The 18,269-nt window shown below is 58.0% G+C and overlaps 2 protein-coding genes across 3 annotated transcripts in view; both read right to left on the bottom strand.

The window, feature by feature from the left end:
* Positions 1-2,622, bottom strand: part of TAS1R2 (taste 1 receptor member 2) — a 25,234-nt gene extending 22,612 nt beyond the window's left edge. Inside the window, exons 1-2 of the mRNA XM_008051332.1 lie at positions 2,441-2,622; positions 792-1,092 (exon numbers count right to left, since the gene is read on the bottom strand). Coding sequence (XP_008049523.1) covers positions 792-1,092; positions 2,441-2,622 — 483 coding nt within the window. The remainder of the gene's footprint in view (positions 1-791; positions 1,093-2,440) is intronic.
* Positions 2,623-7,721: 5,099 nt separating this feature from the next.
* Positions 7,722-18,269, bottom strand: part of ALDH4A1 (aldehyde dehydrogenase 4 family member A1) — a 42,023-nt gene continuing 31,475 nt past the window's right edge. For both annotated transcript variants that reach the window (XM_021709259.1, XM_008051331.1), the window contains 9 exons: positions 18,152-18,226; positions 16,860-17,047; positions 14,655-14,728; positions 12,840-13,036; positions 12,683-12,730; positions 11,900-12,052; positions 10,824-10,945; positions 9,920-10,038; positions 7,722-7,952 (listed from right to left, as the gene is read on the bottom strand). In XM_021709259.1, coding sequence (XP_021564934.1) covers positions 7,840-7,952; positions 9,920-10,038; positions 10,824-10,945; positions 11,900-12,052; positions 12,683-12,730; positions 12,840-13,036; positions 14,655-14,728; positions 16,860-17,047; positions 18,152-18,226 — 1,089 coding nt within the window. In that variant the 3' untranslated portion in view covers positions 7,722-7,839. The remainder of the gene's footprint in view (positions 7,953-9,919; positions 10,039-10,823; positions 10,946-11,899; positions 12,053-12,682; positions 12,731-12,839; positions 13,037-14,654; positions 14,729-16,859; positions 17,048-18,151; positions 18,227-18,269) is intronic.

The following is an 18,269-nucleotide window of genomic DNA, read 5'->3' as shown; positions in this document are numbered from 1 at the left end:
AGCCTTCCAAGTAGCTAGAACTACAGGCGTGCACTACCATGCCCGGCTAATAATTTTTTGATTTATTGTAGAGATGAGGTCTCGCCAAGTTGCCTAGGCAGGTCTCAAACCTGCAGGCTCAGGCAATCCACTCACCTCAGCCTCCCAAAGCGCGGGATTATAGGCGTGAGCCACCGCGCCCGGCTCACCAGCCACTCTTTAATGGGTAGATACTCTGTCCCAGTCCTGTACTAGGCACCTTCAATCATGATGATGGTAATAGTTATAATAATAGTAGTAATTAAAATGGCCCTTCTCTGCAGATCTACTCTGAGGTAGACCCTGCGCTCAGCAACATGTACAGAATAATATCAAACACTTGTTATTTATGTATCGAGTTTTTATTCCTGTGCAAGATGCTTTACATAATAACAATTACATCATCGACTACCTGCTGTGTGCTAGGAGCTCTTACACAGGTGATCGCTCTCATCTTCAGGCAATTCTGGGTTGAAATGCTTATCAGTCCACCTTACAGGTGGACAAATTAAGGCTCAGAAAAGTTAAGAGATTTGCCAAACACTTTGCAGTGGCCAAGACTCGGTTCCAGAACGCACGCCCAGGGCTGCCACCTCTGAAGTCTGAGCATTTACTCATGGGCTGGACTGCCTTCCCAAGATAGCAGTTGATGTTCTGCCTGATTCACCTGTTACCACCTCTGTGACCGATGAGGGCCTTGGCTTCTGGGCCCTCCAGACAGCCACCCCTCCGCCCCCCTCCCCAGCTCCTTCTCCGGGGCTCAGGGGCCTCACCTGTGGGAGCAGGAAGAGGGAGAAGAAGTTGGCCATCGTCATGACGGACTCAGAGCTCTCAGGGCCAATGATGGCCACCACCCGGGGCACGTAGTAGCTGTAGTCCTCCTGGACGGGCAGGGAGTAGTCCTCCCGTGCCAGGAAGTAGAGCATGGGGTGGATGTTGTTGGAGATGTAGCACACGTCCACCATCTCGTAGCCTAGCCGCACGCCGGGCAGCAGGCTGCGGCGGCCGTTGATCTCCTCCACCGCAAAGCGCATGGCCTGCATGAGGTTGTAGCCCAGCACCTTTATCTCATACCTGGGGGACCACAGCGGGAGGGAGCAGAAGAGGAGAAGGGATGGAAGACAAGCCTGCCTCTCCTCCTCACCGCAGAAAAGCCTGGCGTTGACCAAGGAGGAGCCCCTGCAGAAGATTCTGCCATTTTCACCACATCATTGTCACATGCCACATCTCAAGGGTCACCACGGTCCCTGTGGCCACCACTGACACTGTGACTCCCTGTCTTCTCCATCACCCTCTACTGATGTCCACTGATGTGACCGCTGTTGCCCGCTACAACCTCTGTCATCATCGTCACCGCTGTCACCCTCATCACCCACTATGCCACCACTGTCTCATGTCACCACATCCCCGCGAGCACCATTACCCTCGTCATTGGTATCATCAACATCATCACCACCATCATCACCACCATCACCACCATCATCACCGTCACCATCGCCAATATCACTACCACCGTCACCACCACCATCACCACCACCTCCGCCAATATCACCACCACCACCATCACCATCACCACTTCACCACCATAACCATCACCATCACCACCACCATAGCCATCCTCACCACCACCACTACCACCACCTCTGTTTTCACCACCACTATCACCACCATCCCCAACTCACCACCATCCCACATTATACTCCCCACCATGATCACAGGCATCAGAAGACCCAACAGCACGCTTCATTCCATTCCTGACACCACTACCCTCACCATCCCTCTCCAGAGTCATAACGGGTGTTTTTCTTCTGGTCAAGCCTTAATCACTTTTTGCACTCTCCTTCCTTCCTCCCTGTCTTCCAGAGTTCCCTTATCCTCTCTGAACGAGGTCACTATCTTATAGTCCCAGGCTGGCCCCATGTCCCAGCTTCATGCGTACATGAAGATGGCCACCCAGGCTCCAAGTGATGCTGCCATCTCAGGGAGCTCACGGAGGAGAGACTCCCCCCCAGTCCTGGAAGTATCCCTACCCACCCAACCATAGCCATCAGAAAATGCAGGCCTCCTCTTCCAGTCTGAGAACCTGCTGTGGGGAAACCACATTTTGCCTCCTGGGCCCTGACCTAGACTCACCAGGAGTCCCCCGGTTGTGTAAGTGAGCGGGGGTGGTCCTGATGGTCTCTAAGACCTCTCTAGGCTGAAACATCCTGCCACCGCCCAGGTCTCAGTGTTCTGGAACAACATCTCCAGAGAGTTTGGTAACGTGGATTGTGAGGGGCCTCCCTGGAGGCCAGCAGGGTGCACCCAGAAGAGAGGGGTTGGCAATGGGAAAGGGAGTCCTGCACCCTCCATCCCCACCTGGCCCCCAGGGACCCCAGGACCCAGCCTGCACCGCCACCCCAGCCCCACACTGAAGACTCACTCCTTGCACTTGGGCACCTGTAGGAAGTTGAGGTGAGTGATGCCCTTCACATTAGCATGGAGGCTGAAGAGGCCACCCAGGAGGTAATCCCCGGCCAGGTGGAAGTCCGAGTTCCCAGCTGGCTCTGCCAGGACCTGCAGGAGAAGGAACAGGGAGCAGACCACCCTTGCCTGGGGCCCCATGGCTGGGAAGTGCCGGTCTCAGGAGGTGGCCCTGCCTCCCTTGGGAGCAGGCGCCTTGACACCAGGGCATTTGCACATGCATTTACATAGTGATGGTCCTGCCACCGACCATGGGCACCTGGGACAGGTGTAGAGGTCGGAGGCTCTGGGGGAAAGGAGGCTGGAATAAGGGGGATCTTTCCTGGAGCACAGTGGGATCGGGTGGCCTGTGAGGACCCCATCTGGAGGGAGGGAGAGCGTCTGGATACCTCTGCCACACCCTAACCATCTGCCACTTGTTTGAGGGCAGGTCTCCTCTCCCTGACATTTCAAACATATTGGGAGTAAAGGACACAGGTGCTCACATAAGACAAAATCATGTGGTAAAAAGAGTCCAAGCTTTAGAGCTCAACCGAGTAGGGCCTGGCGTGTGGTGACGTACACATGGCACCTGGCCCACTCGGTGCTCAGAAAGTAGCCGTTGTCAGTGAGAACCAGGCATCACGTCAAGACCTCGTCACTCATTATCTCATAAATGCTCCCAATATCTGGGACTATAACCCCATTTCACAGGTGAGGAAATTGAGGCACTGAAAAGTTAAGGCTGGGATTCAAACCACACGGCCTGACCCCAGGGCCGGGCACCTAATGGCCATGCCATTGCTCACCTCACAAGGTCAACGCTTTTCATAAAAAGCAGCAGCAGCAGCTAGGAGAATGAGAGAGGAGTGGGAGGGATGTCCTGCTCTCTCCGAAGGCTGCCATCTGTCCGCCTGACAACACAGCAGCTCCGTGGAGTAAGCCCCCTCTGAATTGCCCCCCCACCTCAGTCCCCACACCAAGAACCAGGTGTGTTGGCAAAACGGAAAGTGGGGACTTCCTGAAGCCAAAGGGGCCACCCCCCGTGGAGCTGGCTCTGGAGAACCGACTGGAATCGCGGGCCCTTAGCCAGGTGATGCTGTTTTTTCCCTTCCAGCCCTGACAACGTGGGGCCAGCAGAGGTCTTAGGGACCTGCCGTGTAACACACGGCTCAGGGGATCAGTGCCCGGCATGTCCCGGCTGTGGGGGTCTGATGGGTGGAGGCCTCAAGAGACAACAGGGGGACTGAAAGCCCAGTGCCCATCCAGACCCCAGCCCAGCCAAGCCCTGCTCCCCCTTCAAGGCCCCGTCTGAGCTTCCCCTCCAAGAAACCACAGCTGCCTCTCAGGAACCGCCCTGCTCTGAGCAGCAGCAAGCTCCCCATCAGCCCCATCACTGGCACCTGCACCAGCCTTTCATCGCCGACCTCCTGGGCACCCACATATCCAGGGCAAAGAAGGGGTAAAGTTGAAAAGTAAAAGCTCACATTGACTGAGCACCTCATTCTGACAAGGGCACGGGGCGTGGCACTTTCTTTTGTTGTAGAGATGGGGTCTTGCTATGTTGCCCAGGCTGGTCTCAAACTCCTGGGCTTAAGCGATCCTCTTGCCTCAGCCTCCCAAGTCACTGGGACTACAGACATGTGCCATTACCCTCCGTTTGGTTTTAAATATGTCTTCCGATCCTCAGCTCCCTGAGAAATCTGAAGCTAAGAGGTCAAGGCATAGGGGCGAGAGGTTAAGGCTAGGATTTGCGCCCCTGCCTGTCTAGTTCTGGGGGCTATACAGCTGTGGTTATGACCAGAGGCCTGGCAGTCAGAGACATGGGACTGAAATTTCGTTCATTTCCTACAGGTGTATTAGTCACTTAACCTCTTGGTGCCTCTGTTTTCTCGTCTGTAAAATGAGAGTAACTGTACACGCTTCATGGTGTTGCTGGGAGAATCTGAGACTATGATGTCCAAAACATCTAATGCAGTGCCTGGCACACGGCTTGTGTTCAGGCAGTGGTGGCTGTTATTATCACTGCTATGATTTACTCATCTGGCCCTTAAATGGAACAAGCAGGAAGTATGACAATGAATGGCAGGTGGATGAATTAGTGAAATGGGTGGGTCTGGCTCCTGCCACCTCCTGTCCCCCTTTCCCACCCCCCAGGAACTCTGGACCGGCCTGGTGGCCAGGAGCCGGCACAGGTGGCCCCTCATTTCCTTAGCATGCACGCTCGACCGATAGCCCGTGGGACAGCGGTGGCAGGGATGTCCGGCCTCAGTCAAATGGTCCACGCTCCAAGCCCGGGCCTGCGGCTGGCCCCCAGCCACAGCAGGAAAATGAAGAGGCTGCCTGGGTCGCTGCAGATGCAGGGACTGAGTGAGATGACCATGCAGGGCAGGCAGTGGGTCCTCGAGAGCCACCAGCCCCCGGGTGGCACAAGGGAGAGTGGGAGAAAGGGGACAGGTGAGAAGGTGCTGAGTCAACCCTGGCCCTAGCTCCAAAGGAGCTCAAGGTGGTGGGTTGGAAAAAGGCAGGTTAAGACAGCAGGGGTGGAAGAAGTGCCCGGAAGTCGGGCCCACGGAGCAGGCAGCAAGGAGCCTGGACACCAGCACTCGCAGACCTAGGTTCGAGTCCCAGTTTACCAGCTGCACGGGCTGGTCATTCCTGCTCTGACCTCACTTGGCCCTGTCACGGTTACCAGGGAAGGTCACTTTCCAGGACCCATGAGGCCAGGTGGGCACAGCACTCAGCAGTAAGGAGTAGCTCTGCTTCCATTTCGCTGTGATCTTGGCCAAGTCACCCCATCCCTTCACAGACATGAGCAGGGCCACGGGTACCACCCTTCCCTTCTGGGGGCTCCAGCCCGGGGCACTCTGGGAGCTGTGCCTTGACCCCAGAAGTGTCGATATAGCTTAGAAAAGAGCCCTTTTCCCGTTATCTGCAGGCAGGGACAAGCCAGGACACACATTTTCCCATCCCCAAGTCAGCTGCCCTGTGCGTGGGCCCATAGATCTGGACTCCAGCTAACCGGCCCGTAGCTCCCTCGAGCCCTCACTGGCTGACTGAGGGGGTCTTTCCAGGCAACTCAGCGCTGGGTATGAACATCTGGATGAAGGAGGGAGGGTGGGCTCTGGAACAGATAGACCTGGGTTTAATTCTAGCAGTACCACACCCCTGGGAAGTCCCTGGAACACTCTGTACCTCAGATTCCACATCTGCAGAATGGGAGCATGGCAGTGCTGACTCTATATGGCTGTTGTGAATGAGGAAACATGCAAGTCCTTGGCACACACATTAGTCAGGGTTCTCCAGGGAAACAGAACCAACCAGAGCAAGAGACTGACTTTAAGGAATCGGCTCATACGATTGTGGAGTAACATTACCAAGTTCAGCATCTGCATAGTAGGTCAGCAAGCTGGAGACCCAGGGAAGAGCTGTCATCCAAGTCCAAGGTCAATCTGGTGGCAGAATTCCCTCCCGAATGGGAGAGCTCATTCTTCATTCTATTGAAGCCTTCAATGGACTGAACAAGTATGAATGGTGAACTGCTTTAAAGTCCACTGATTTATATTTTAATCTCAACCAAAAAAAACTTTCACAGAAACATCCAGAATGTTTGACCAAATATCTGGGAACCATGACCCAGCCAAGTTGATACATAAAATTGACTATTAATATCACAGCCCATGATAGTGGCTGCTACAACAAAAATGGGTAAATAGGTAACATTTTAAAATCATTATGTGTCTGGCACTATCCAAAGTACTGACATGAATTAATTAAATTCTCATGATAACCCATGTGTGTGAGTTTGAGGGGATTATCCTCATTTTACAGATGAAGAGACAGGGCCAGGCGCAGTGGCTCATGCCTGTAATCCCAGCACTTTGGGAAGCCAAGATGGGAGGATTGCTTGAGCCCAGGAGTTTGAGACCACCTGGGCAGCATAGTGAGACCTGTCTTTCTAGGAAAACAAACAAACAGACGAAGAAACAGGTCAGAGAGGTTGCATATCCTTTTGGAGATCCCCAGCCTGGGAGGCGGTGAGCCAGGATTTGAGCTCAGCCTGTCTGGTTCCAGAGTCCTCACTGCCTCCAGCAGGTACTCACAAACAGCTGTGCTCACCCTCCCTCCATCATACAGAGGGTGCTGTGCCCCGCAACCTAATAATACACTGGCAATGCCATCAGGCTTGGGAGATGTCGGCCGCCCCCCCACCCCACCAGAAGGACCCGCAACCACTCTGATGGAGTAACAGCCATTTTATTGGGTGGCATCGGGGTGAATCCGGTATAGAACCAGTAGCATCAGGAACGCCTCTGGCCATGGCCCCCGGCCACCCGCCCCAACCCCCGTGGGAAATGACACAGACCTGGAAGGACCCGGCCCAGGTGGCACCTGCACCCACCCTGAAGGTGGGCCACTGAGGGTCAGCCCACACAGAGCCACTCCCATGCTGAGGAGGGAAGACCCCACAGAATGTCCTAGCCTGTCCCATGGGCCGATGGGAACCCAAGCTGAGGCTTTGGGGCCTGGGAGGTGGGAGGGGCCCTGAGACTGGCCCTGGGACACCCTTAGAGGCAGGACCAGATAAGCTGAGGCAGGCGGAAGCAGGACGAAGATCCACCCAGGCTTCCCCAATCACAGACCAAAGGAGAAGGTCCGCCCTGCCCTACCCCTTGGCAGGTCGCCTCCCGTGGCCCCTCAGCCTCACCACATTGAGCAGGCCAGAAACCACAACCATGCGGAGCTCAGGGTCATAGACACCCTGAGAAAGGCATTCAGGTGTCTAAGGCAAATGGCTGGCACAGGTGTCGCTAAGGCTGTGGCTGGGTGCAGACGCTGCTGGCTCAGGAGGGTCTGGGCAAAGACAGAGTGACCAAGGCAGGCAGCCCAGGCCAGAGAGGGCAGGGCTGGCTGGCGCCACCTGTGCCCTGCAGGCCACGCCGAGTCACTCTTCACCCTGGACACCTGCAAGAGCTGGGCCGGGCCAGGAGCCTCTGCGGGTGGTGAGGTTTGCCCAGGAGCCCAGAGCAGCCTCCGTCTCCCACAAAGGATCCCAAGAGCAGCCCATCACATTCCGCAGGTCCCTGATCCCCTAGGCCCCGATGGAGGGGAGAGGGAGGACCTGCCAGGCACCAAGGTCATCCCCACAGATGGAGTCTCTAGGATGGCCGATGGGATGGGTACATGGACCCGTTCCTCCCCACAGGGTCTCAAACCAGAGGCCAGGGGACAGAATACAGGCCAGTGGCAGGGGGTATCTGGAAAGGGGGCCGTCCGCAAGAAAGGGGCCGAGGGGATGGGGCGGGGCCAGTGCAGTGAGGCCAGTCATCTGGACGGACAGACGGTCGGACAGGCAGACGGCAGAGCACCCAGCTGGGCTCACTGCATGTATGAGTAGCGCCAATCCCCTAGGGGCTTGTGGGTCTCCTTGATGACCTGAGGTGATGTCCAGCGCAGGATGTAGTGGGGGCCCCCTGGCTTGTCGTTGGTTCCTGTGGAAAAGACAGTTCTGTTTTTCTCTGAAAAGATAAAACAAGGCTAGGTGTGGTGGCTCATGCCTGTAATCCCAGCACTTTGGGAGGCCAAGGCAGGAGGATCACTTGAGGTCAGGAGTTTGAGAATACCCTGGTCAACATAGCAAGCCACTAGGGGATCGGGATCTCTACCCCCCCAAAAAATTAGCTGAGCTTGGTGGCATGCACCTATAATCCCAGCTACTCAAGAGGCTGAGGTGGGAGGATCGTTTGAGTCCAGGAGGTCGAGGACCCAGTAAGCTGTGATCACACCACTGCACTCCACCCTGGATGACAGAGCGAGATCCTATCTCTAAAAAGAATTTTTTTAATTTAAAAAAAAAAAAGCTGGGTGCGGTGGCTCATGTCTGTAATCCCAGCCCTTTGGTAGGCAGAGGTGAGAGGACTACCTGAGACCAGGGGTTTGAGACCAACCTGGGAAACTTAGTGAGACCTTGTGTCTATATTAAACAAATAATGAAAAAAAAATATTAACCAGGAGTGGTAGCACACGCCTGTAGTTCCAGCTACTTGAAAGGCTGAAGCAGAAGGATCACCTGAGCCCAGCAGGTCGAGGCTGCGGTGGCCATGAGCGTGCCACTGCACTCCAGCTTGGGTGACAGGGTGAGACTCAAACTCAAAACAAACAAAACAAAGATACAGAAGTTTGGGGGAGGAATGACAAAATAAACGAGCACCAGCTGTTGAGCTTGGGATGCACAGAAGAATCTGCACCCCAGGCAGGGATAGGCAGGAGGCCCTGCCTCCTTGCTGGGACAGAGAGGCTGGTACAGCCGGGGCACCCCTAGCAGGGGTTCTAGGAGGCGGAGTGGGCTGTGAAGAGAGCACTGCACTGGGAGCCAGAGCCCCAGTGTGACAGAGGGCTGCCACAGGAAGTCCATGGTTGGCCTTTAGCCCTGGCTCCCGCCAGAGCGCCTAAGGTCTTGGACTTTCCCAAAAGACAGGGTGACAGGAGCAACTCCTGTTATTCCAAAGAAGTTGCTTCCAGCCCCACCTGAGTTTATGCTAATGGGGTGATGTGCAGGGAGCGGGGGAGAGGAAGGATGGTTGGCAGAGGGGCCCCCTAGGACTAGAGGGCTGGAACGCTCAGCGCGAGAGAGTCGAGGGACTGAAGGCAAGCTAGCCACAGAAGGCCAGCGACTCATCAGCCATGCCCATGTGACGATCTCCATAGAAACCTGAAAGGACAGGGTTCCACAGAGAGCATCCACATGCCGGAGGGTGGCACAGCCCAGAGTCCCCGGGGACAGAAGCTTCCAGACTCTGCCCTGAGTGCCTCTTCATCCGTCTCCTTTAAAATATCCTCTGCAGTAAATTGGAAATAGCAGGTCAACCTTCTCTGGGTTCCACAAGCCGCTCCAGCAAATTATTAGGAAGGGGGTTGGGGGAACTCCTGACATGTAGCTGAGTCCGACACAGGTGTGGGTAACCTGAGGACCTGCTTCTTGTGACTGGCATCTGATTGGGGGTAGCCTGGGGGACTGAGTTCTTAACCTGTAGGGTCTTAAGCCCGTGGGTGTCCCCCAAGAACTGGAGAATCCATTGGTGTGGGAAGCCCCCACCCACCTGTGTTCGGCGCTGGCTCACTCTGCCACTTGGGTGCAGTAACCTTTGGCTAGTCAACACCCTTCTGGGCCTCAGTTTCCCCACTTGTGAAGTTGAACAAATGGGCATGGTGGGAAAAGCGTGGGCGCTGGAGCCAAGGTCCCAGCCCCACCACCTCCCAGCCATGTGTCCCTGAGCAAGTCACGGCCCCCTTGCCTCAGTATCCTCCCCTGTAAGACGGGACGACAGCCTTCACTCACGAGGCCATTGAAAGGACCCTGAGTTCGTGGTCTCCAGGCCCACAGCGAGTGCTCAGGATGAAGGTCCGAGGGCCTCCCACCAGGAACCTGGCTCCCCTCGGGGGAGGGGAACACACTCACCAGAGGCCCGCGCGCCCCCGAAGGGCTGCTGGCCCACCACGGAGCCAGTGGACTTGTCATTGATGTAGAAGTTGCCAGCGGCGTTCCTCAGCATCTTTGTGGCCTCCTGCACGACATCCCTACGCACAGGGCAGGGGTCAGAGGCCAACAGCCCCCGTCCCCACCAGCCCCAGGGTCCACCCGCAACGCCCCCGCCCCAGCCACGTGGGCTTTCCAGGCCAAGCCTAGGCTGCATCTGGGACAGAGCCACTGGCCACCCCTGGCCAAAGGCCCTCAAACGAGTGACTCAGCCTCTGCCTCAGTTTCCTTCTCTGGAGAGGAGAGGCAGCATGCCTCCCTCACAGGGCACTGCCAGGTTCAAATGGGAGGATGGGAGCCAGCTCACACCGGAGTCCAATTCTCCTGGTCCCCCGGGAGCAGGGGGCACGAAGCCCCCGCCCCAAGCGCCAAGGCCACCCCCACTCTCTCACAAGGCACACACGGAGCAGCAACTAGTGCCCTGGAGGATGGGGAAGGCAGAGCCTCAGGCCTAGACTCACAGGACCCAAGTCCGAATCCAGCCTCTGCAGGACTGGCAGTGAGCCCTGGCCGCGAGCCTCATTTCTACTCTGTGCACGGGGCTCCTCAGTGGGCTCCATCACCTCCAGGGAGCCCATTCAAAGTACCAGCTCCCGGCTGCCCCCAGAGGCCCGGATTCAGGGGTCCCTGGGGGGATCCCGCCTGTGGGGGGATCCCGCCTGTGTGGGCCTGTGCTGAGAGGCTGCCACCCGTCAGAGCAGAGGGAGGGGAAGGAAGAAGGCAGGTGCGGCATCGTCAGCCAGAGCCTGTCCAGGAGGTGGGATGGGCTGAGCCGGCGGGAGCAGGACATCAGGATGACCGTGCGGGTCCTGACCGGGCCACTCACTTATCCTGGGCGAACACTGCCCCCGTGAGGCCATAGCTGGTGGTGCTGTCGACCAGCCGCAGTATCTCCTCGTACTTGTCGTCAGGATAGACATAGACAGTCAGCACAGGCCCGAAGATCTCCTGGGAGAGAGGCCCTGGGGTCAGACCCTCCACGGGGCCAGTGCCCTCAGCCTTCCCAGAATCCCTGCTATGGCCCCCTTCCCTTCTCCCTGGGCTTCAGTCCACACTTCGGCCTCTGCCAGAAGGTGCCTTCTCCTGGGTTCCCTCCAGGATAGCCACATGCCCAGCTCCCTGCCCAGCCCACTCCACTGCAACCTGCCAAAAGATACAAAAGCTAGGCCGGGCAAGGTGGCTCACGCCTATAATCCTAGCACTTTGGGAGGCTGAGGTGAGAGGATTGCCTGAGCGCATAGGTTCGAGACCAGCCTGGGCAACTTGGCAAGGCCTCATCTCTTAAAAAAAAAAAAGATACAAAAGCTTTCCGGCCACCCTGTCAAACCCACACTGAGAACAAAGGGTCCAGGTGCTGGGAAACGGGAGGCTTCTGGCAGCAACTGGCCCGGGAATTGCCTGGTGATGCCGCTGCCTCCAGGAGGGTGTGTGGTCCCCTCTGCCACCAAGGGGCTGGGGAAGACCTCCTCCTCTCGCAGTCCCCAGCCCTGCACTGCCTCTCTGGGCAAGTGGCTTGACCTCTGGGAGCCTCGGTTTCTCAACTGTAAAACGGGAATAATGACGCCTGCCTCACCTCAGCCAAGTGCCCCACTGTGGCCAGCCCACCATAAGAGTTCATAAGTGTCAGTTGTCACAATCGCTGCAGTGGCCATGGTTGTTGTGGGCAGAGGAAGTGCCAGGACCCTGGTCAGGGTCAAGGACAGGGCACTGGATCTAGAGTCTGGTGGCCTGAGCTCTAAACCTGGCGTAGCACACTCCAGGGAGAGACATTCCCTTCCAGGGCTTCCCCTTCCTCCTCTGTGAAATGGGATGTCTCGAGAACAGGCGTGTGAGTGCCCTGGGCATGTGCTCCGCTTGGGGGAAACCGTCCCCGCCTGGGCTCCAGGCTGCCCGCCCCGTCACCTCCTTCATGATGGGCTCCTGCGGGTCCTTGCTCTCCACGATGCAGGGCTCCACAAAGTAGCCCACCGAGTCGTCACAGCTGCCCCCCGCCAGGACGGTGAGGCTGGGGGAGGAGCGGGCATGCTCCAGCCACTTCTTGATGCGGCCGAAAGACTGGGAGGGGAGGGGTCAAGGCAGGGAGGTCACCCCGGCAACAGTCCCACACCCTCACCCCAAAACACCCACGCCTGAGGGGCTCAAGTTCTAAAATGGGGGGCGCTGAGGGCAAAAGCCAGGGTCTGGCTGAGCCATGGCAGAAACAGGGACAGACGCGCACACACATGCATACATACACGTGTACATATGGTGAACTATAGGTGTACTCACATACAAACATACCCACACACCTAGGTAACATACATGTAGGCATACCATGGCCATGTGTCTTCACGTTTAAGCACGTAGGTATCCACATGCTTTATGCGTGTGTGTGCACTTGGGTGGACTTGCTTATGGAGACATGCGTGGGCCTGTGTACACACGGATATGTGTGTGTCTGTGTGGGTCGACCTGCATGCACGGCCACACAGAGCTCTGTGTGAACATTTTTGTGGACATGCATGGCCACCTGTGCACCCAGGGCATGGGGGACACAATCTTTCTCTGGTCACGGGCGAGTCTGCCCTTTCCAGGCTGGCTATCAAGCTGCCTTGATCAAAGCGGGGGGCTGGGCTGCCCCAGGTCAGGTCCCCCCCGTCCGTCCCTTCCTCCTCAGCGCCCCAGGATGCCGCTTCCTGCCGGTACCTTGGCATCAATCACCGCGGAGAAGAAGGTCCCAAAATCCTCTGCGGGCTGGAGGCAAGGAAGAGACATGGGAGAAAGGCATTGTGGAGAGACAGAGCCCCTCCCGCACACCAGCCTGGGGGACCCAATCCCATCAGCCCCCTGCCGGGCCACTCACATCGCCCACTTTGATCCTGCCGTGCTCCTCCAGCAGCCGCCCTTTGATCTGGGGCCACAGCGAGCGCGGCACGTAGAGGCGAGAGCAGGCAGAGCCCTTCTGGCCGCCATATTCAAAGGCCGAGCGCAGGGTCCCGCTCACCACGCTGTCCACGTCGGCCGAGCGGTGCACAAAGTGGAAGTTCTTCCCACCGCACTCTATGGGGAGGCGGGGGGGATGATGGGAACCTGGCTCCCCCAGCCCCCCGGGGCCAAGGCCTGCCTGCGTCCGACCCTGGCATGGCCCACACCAGCACTGAGTGGACTAGAGCGGGGCGGCCAGTGTCCCGGAGACCCACAAGCCAGCCTGTTCTTCCACCCTATAGACAAGAAAACTGAGACCCAGGGAAGGGTGAAGGGCATGAGAGATTGTCAGGTCCAACTGACACCGCCCAACATAAAAGCAGAGGAAGGACCAGGACCCAGGGCTCCCAAGCGCCTATCTATCCCTGGAAGTAGGCACAGCTTTCTCTGGGGCTTCCTCTGACCCCTCGCCCGGCGGGAGAGGGGAGTTCATCCACGTCAGCTGCCAGAGCCGGCCCCCCTCCCCACCCACTCGGCAGTTTCCTCAGTGTGAGGGAGCTGTTGGTGGATCCCTTCACGCTCCAGCCTCAGTTTCCCACTCATGGGAAACACCCGTTAATAGCAGCTGAAAGTCCTCACTACCTGTCAGACTCAAACAAGCACGCTGTGAAGCCTCACAATAGTCTCCCATTCTTATTCTCAATTTAGAGACAAGAACATCAAGGTTCAAAGAAGAAGGCACGTGTCCCCAGTCGGGAAGAGGAAAACAGCAGTCCATGGGAAGCAGGCTGAGAGCCGGAAGCCACACACAGAGCTTTCCCTGAGGGGCTCCTCGTCCTCATCAAGGTCGACCAGGGTTGGGGGGCCCAGAAGCAGGCGATGCAGCAGCTGACCTGAAGCCCATCTTCCCCGACACCCCACCCCAGCTCCCACCAGCTCAGGAACAGGGTCCAGACTCCCCCACGGGCCCTATTGCTCCCCGGGGGCAAGAACACCCAGCCCTGCTGTTCATGTGCCGCGTGCCCCAGGAACCCCTCCTCTCTCCGGGGCTCAACACTTTCCCAAAGTGTGTTCCACAAAACACTTGGTCCAGGGACCCTCAGCAAAACAGGGTTCTGTGGCCCAGAGAGTTTGGGAAACACTGCCTGGCAGACCTTGCCCCTGAAGATGTGCAATGCATATTATAGCATTAAAGCCTCTGAGAAGTCCTGCGGGAGAGGAATCCCTTTTGCTTTAACATGGCGCATGCCAAACTTCCTTGACCATGAAACCGTTTCTTTTTGGGAAAATCTTAATATGCCTGCAAGATCTGGCCCTGCGACCTCTTGGCCCCATCTCCTGCCAGCCTTCCTCCCTCCCTACTCCAGCTATGTGGGCCTGATCTCATTTCTCCAAATACAAGCTTCTTCCCACCTGGGCCTCTGCTTAGCCAGCGCTGCCTGACACAGTAGCCACCAGCCACACGCGGCGACTGAAATTTAGCGTAATTAAAATTTAGGACAACTAACTATGCCATTCAGTCATGTGGGCCACCTGGTGAGGGCTGGATGTGTGGCCAGGGGATGCCAGATGGGAGAGCCAGAGCCGGGAACGCTTCCTCCATGGCAGAAATGCTCCCAGGCAGTGCTGGAGCCTGAGGCCATTTGTCACCTAACCTGGGTAGCATCACCTCCATCTCCTTCTCCTTCATTATGGCCAGGGGAGGGGTCCTAGGGCCACAGGGGCTCAGGGGGCAGGGAGAGGGGGTCCTTACCTCCCGCCAGGCGTGGAAAGGTCCGGAACCGGTCCAGGTTCTGGGCCACCTGCTTCCACAGGTGCTTGAAGGTGCTGGAACCAGAGGACAGGGCGGGATCAGGGAGCCAGGCCCGGAGGAGGGAAAGGAACAGCCCAGGGTGGGGTGCTGGGGTCTGCAGCCAGGCAGGAGGTGGGCGGGCGTCGGTAGAGGGGAACCAAGCGCCTGCAGTCCGCCTCTGGGAGGGAGCGAGGAGGGAGCGAGTCGGTGCAGAGAGACCCAGGCTCTGCAGCCAGGAGGTACGGGCTCCATTCCTGACACAGACACTCAGCACTGTGTGGTCTTGGACTCATCTCAACCTCTCTGAACCTCACACGCGGCACCTCATCTGGGTCCTGGAGAGAACAGTCCCCACCCGGCAGGGCTGTTTTGTGACTAGCTGGAAGGCGAGTGGAGGGTGTGAGACCGTGCTGAGCACACTCTGGGCGCCTACTGGGAAGGGACGCTGCTGTGGTCTATGAGGGGCTCCCGGGCCCAGTGCCCGGGACCCGACCGAGGAGGGTCCCGGGAGAGGGAGCCCAGGCCCCTGCCCTAAGCTGCCACCCTGGTGAGCCCCGCCTCCTCACCAGGCTCCAAGTGTGACCAACCTCAGCACCACAAAACAATAAAAATGCTAATCAGCCGGGAGGCAGCGACACAGTAGCTAATACTAATTTATGACTTTCCTACCTTTAAGCCCGCTGCTCATCAGAGCGTGGCAAATGGGGGCCAGGCCCGCTCTGCCCGCTAATAGGCGGGGACCCGCGGGACTGCGGCGGGCTGAGCAGGCCTTGTGGGAAACAGTCTTCCTCAGCAGTTCTAAAGCGGCCACCCTCGCCCGCAAGCCTGGGCGGGGAAGGGGGTGGCAGGACCTGGGGCCCAGCAGAGGAGGTGGGAGACCCCCCAGGAGTCCCAAGCTGCAGCCCTGACATCTGGCTGCCTCCTGGCATCTCCCAGATGACCCGCGGGCACCTCAAAGTCAAAGTGACCACATGGTTGTCTTCCCCCATGCCCGCTAGCTGTTCCAGGACCCACCCTGATGCCCAAGGGCACCATATATCTACATCACCATGGTGCCCCCTTCTGCCCAAGGCCACCTTCCTGCTGACTGCCCTCCTGCCCACCCTGACCCCACGGACAGGCAGCGGGCACCATGCCTCCCTGCTACCTCCCGTCTAGAACCCACCCTCCTCGCCATCCCCACTGTCTACACCCTGATTTCCCTATACTTCGGCCACTCTCCCTGCTTAAAACCTTTTGTGGCTCCCTTGGGCCAGGTGTGGTGGCTCATGCCTGTAATCCCAGCACTTTGGGAAACCGAAGTGGGAGGACTGTTTGAGTTCAGGAGTATGAAACCAGCCTGGGCACTAGCGAGACCTCATCTCTACAACAAATTTAAAAATTAGGTGTGGTGGCTCACACCTGTAGTTCCAGCTACTTGGGAGGCTGAGGCAGAGGGATCACCTGAGCCTAGAAAGTTGGACTTCGGTGAGCCATGATCGTGCCTCTACACTCCAGCCTGGGCAACAAAGTGAGACTCCTGACTCAAAAAAAGTAAAAAAGAAAGTTTCCATGTCTCCTGTCACCTTCGGGATAAAGTCAGACACTTTTGCAGACTTGGGCCCCACTAATACCAGCTCAGTGAGTGAGTGGTGAGACCAGGCAGCCACCTGCACCCACCACCTCATCACAAACCCCCGCAGCCACACGGATGCCACCATGCCCTGGAGCACACGTTTTTGTTTGAGGCCTCCACACACGCTATTCCCGCTCCCAGAACACTCTCCCCGGCCCCTTCCTCTGTCTGGCTGACTCCTCTGCTTAGATGCCACCTCCTCCAAGAAGCCTTCCTGACTCCTCCTCCAATTCACCATGCTCCCCGGTGCCCTTCCCAGTAGCAGGGGTGGCACTGAAACCAGTCTCACCTGGCACCTGTAGGCTGCCCTTCCAGCCGGCAAAGCTAGAACTCATTTAATCCTCACAATTGCTCGGCCAGGTGAGACTATCACCCCTGTTGGGCTGGTGAAGAAACCGAGGCTCAGAGAGGTGAAGTGGCCTGCCCACGGCCACACATCTGTAAGTGAGCAGGGCCAGTGCATGGCCCCTGGACTCACAGCCCTGGCTCCTGGGTGGACCATGTGACCCTCCCCCGGCCATCGCCCACCCTGCCCCACCCCAGGGACTCACGGCACACTGCCTGTGAAGTTGATGCCGCACAGGTGCTCAGAGCTGGTGACGGTGTCCCCGAACGTGGGCCCGTCAGCAGGCACAAACTGGATGACGTTGGGGGGCAGGCCGGCCTCCCGGAGGATGCGGTACACAGCATAGCTGGCCAGCACGGCAGTGTCACTGGGCTTCCACAGGACCACGTTGCCCTGCCCAGAAGGCATGACTGTGACTTGAAGCTGGGGCCACCAACTCTGACCACCCCTTACCTGGAACCACCCAGCCCTGTGCCCGTCAGGACACCCCTGTCCCCTACCCAACCTCACTCCTCCAAGTGCCAGGCACTGTCTCCAGGATCCCCTGCCAAGGAGGCCACGGCCCAGCTGCCCCACACTCTGGCCAAGGCTCCCTTTCCCCAAAGGCTGTGATGACTGGTCCTGCTGACTCCATGGGGAGGCCCGTCCTTGGTGTTATGGAGTCACGGCGTGCTCACTGGGCATGGCTGGGCCAGTGCGCACCGGCTCTCTCTGCACGGGTCCTGGGTTGGGGCACATGTGGCAGCCAGGCTCATGGCTCCTGGGTGCGTCTGTCTGGGTACAGACGCACGAGGACACCCTGGGCACGTATCTGGCCCATGCCTGGACATCAGTGTCCAGCAGCCCTGCCTGGGGCCCAGAGCCCCGGAGGACCGTGTGTGCCCTCGCCTGCCTAGGGGCCTGGGAACTCACTAGGTGACAGCCACCCTCACTTCTCCTTGCAGAGAAGCCTGATGACTTAAGACCACCAGCTCCGACACAGACTAGGTCCAGAACCTACTCTGCCCCATCATTTCCTAGTCCTCAGTCTGGACAAGCAAGTCACCACTGTGTGGCTGCCTTGACATCTGACCAAGGGGCATCAGGACAGATGCCCCCTGGGAGCTGTTGAGAACGAGATGAGAGGCTCCGTGAGCAGCACTTCGCAGTAGGAGGCACATGGTCAGCACCCAAAGGGAGGGACAATTATCACCACAGGCAGAGTCACCAGCACTCAGCCTACCAGAGGCCAACTGCATCTCATTTGACTCTCATGACCCTGTCAGAGAGGCACTCTTTTCCTGCACCTCAAAGAAGCCCAGGGCCTCTCCAGGCCCTCCAGACAGAGCAGGGCGAAGCTGGGATTGGATCTGGGTCTCTGACCCAAAGCCCATCACAGCCCAGCAGCCCCCTCCTCCTGTGCTTCTTCCCTGCCAGGCTGGGACCTGGGGGGCCTGGGGCAGCCTGTCTGTTGGGACCCAGCAGACGACCTGCCACCCTCCTGCACCCACATCTTACCATGAGGGCCGGCGCACCTGCCAGGTTGCCGCCGATGGCAGTGAAGTTGAAGGGGGAGATGGCCGCCACGAAGCCCTGGGGAGGGAGGCGGTGATGCCACGCCCGAGTCCCACAGCCC

The sequence above is a fragment of the Carlito syrichta genome, unplaced genomic scaffold (assembly GCF_000164805.1).
Source record: "Carlito syrichta isolate Samal-C Ts95f unplaced genomic scaffold, Tarsius_syrichta-2.0.1 Scaffold169767, whole genome shotgun sequence".
In the NCBI taxonomy this organism is placed as follows: Eukaryota; Metazoa; Chordata; class Mammalia; order Primates; family Tarsiidae; genus Carlito; species Carlito syrichta.
Note: the sequence above shows the minus strand (reverse complement) of the source record. Positions and strands in the feature narration are given on the sequence as shown.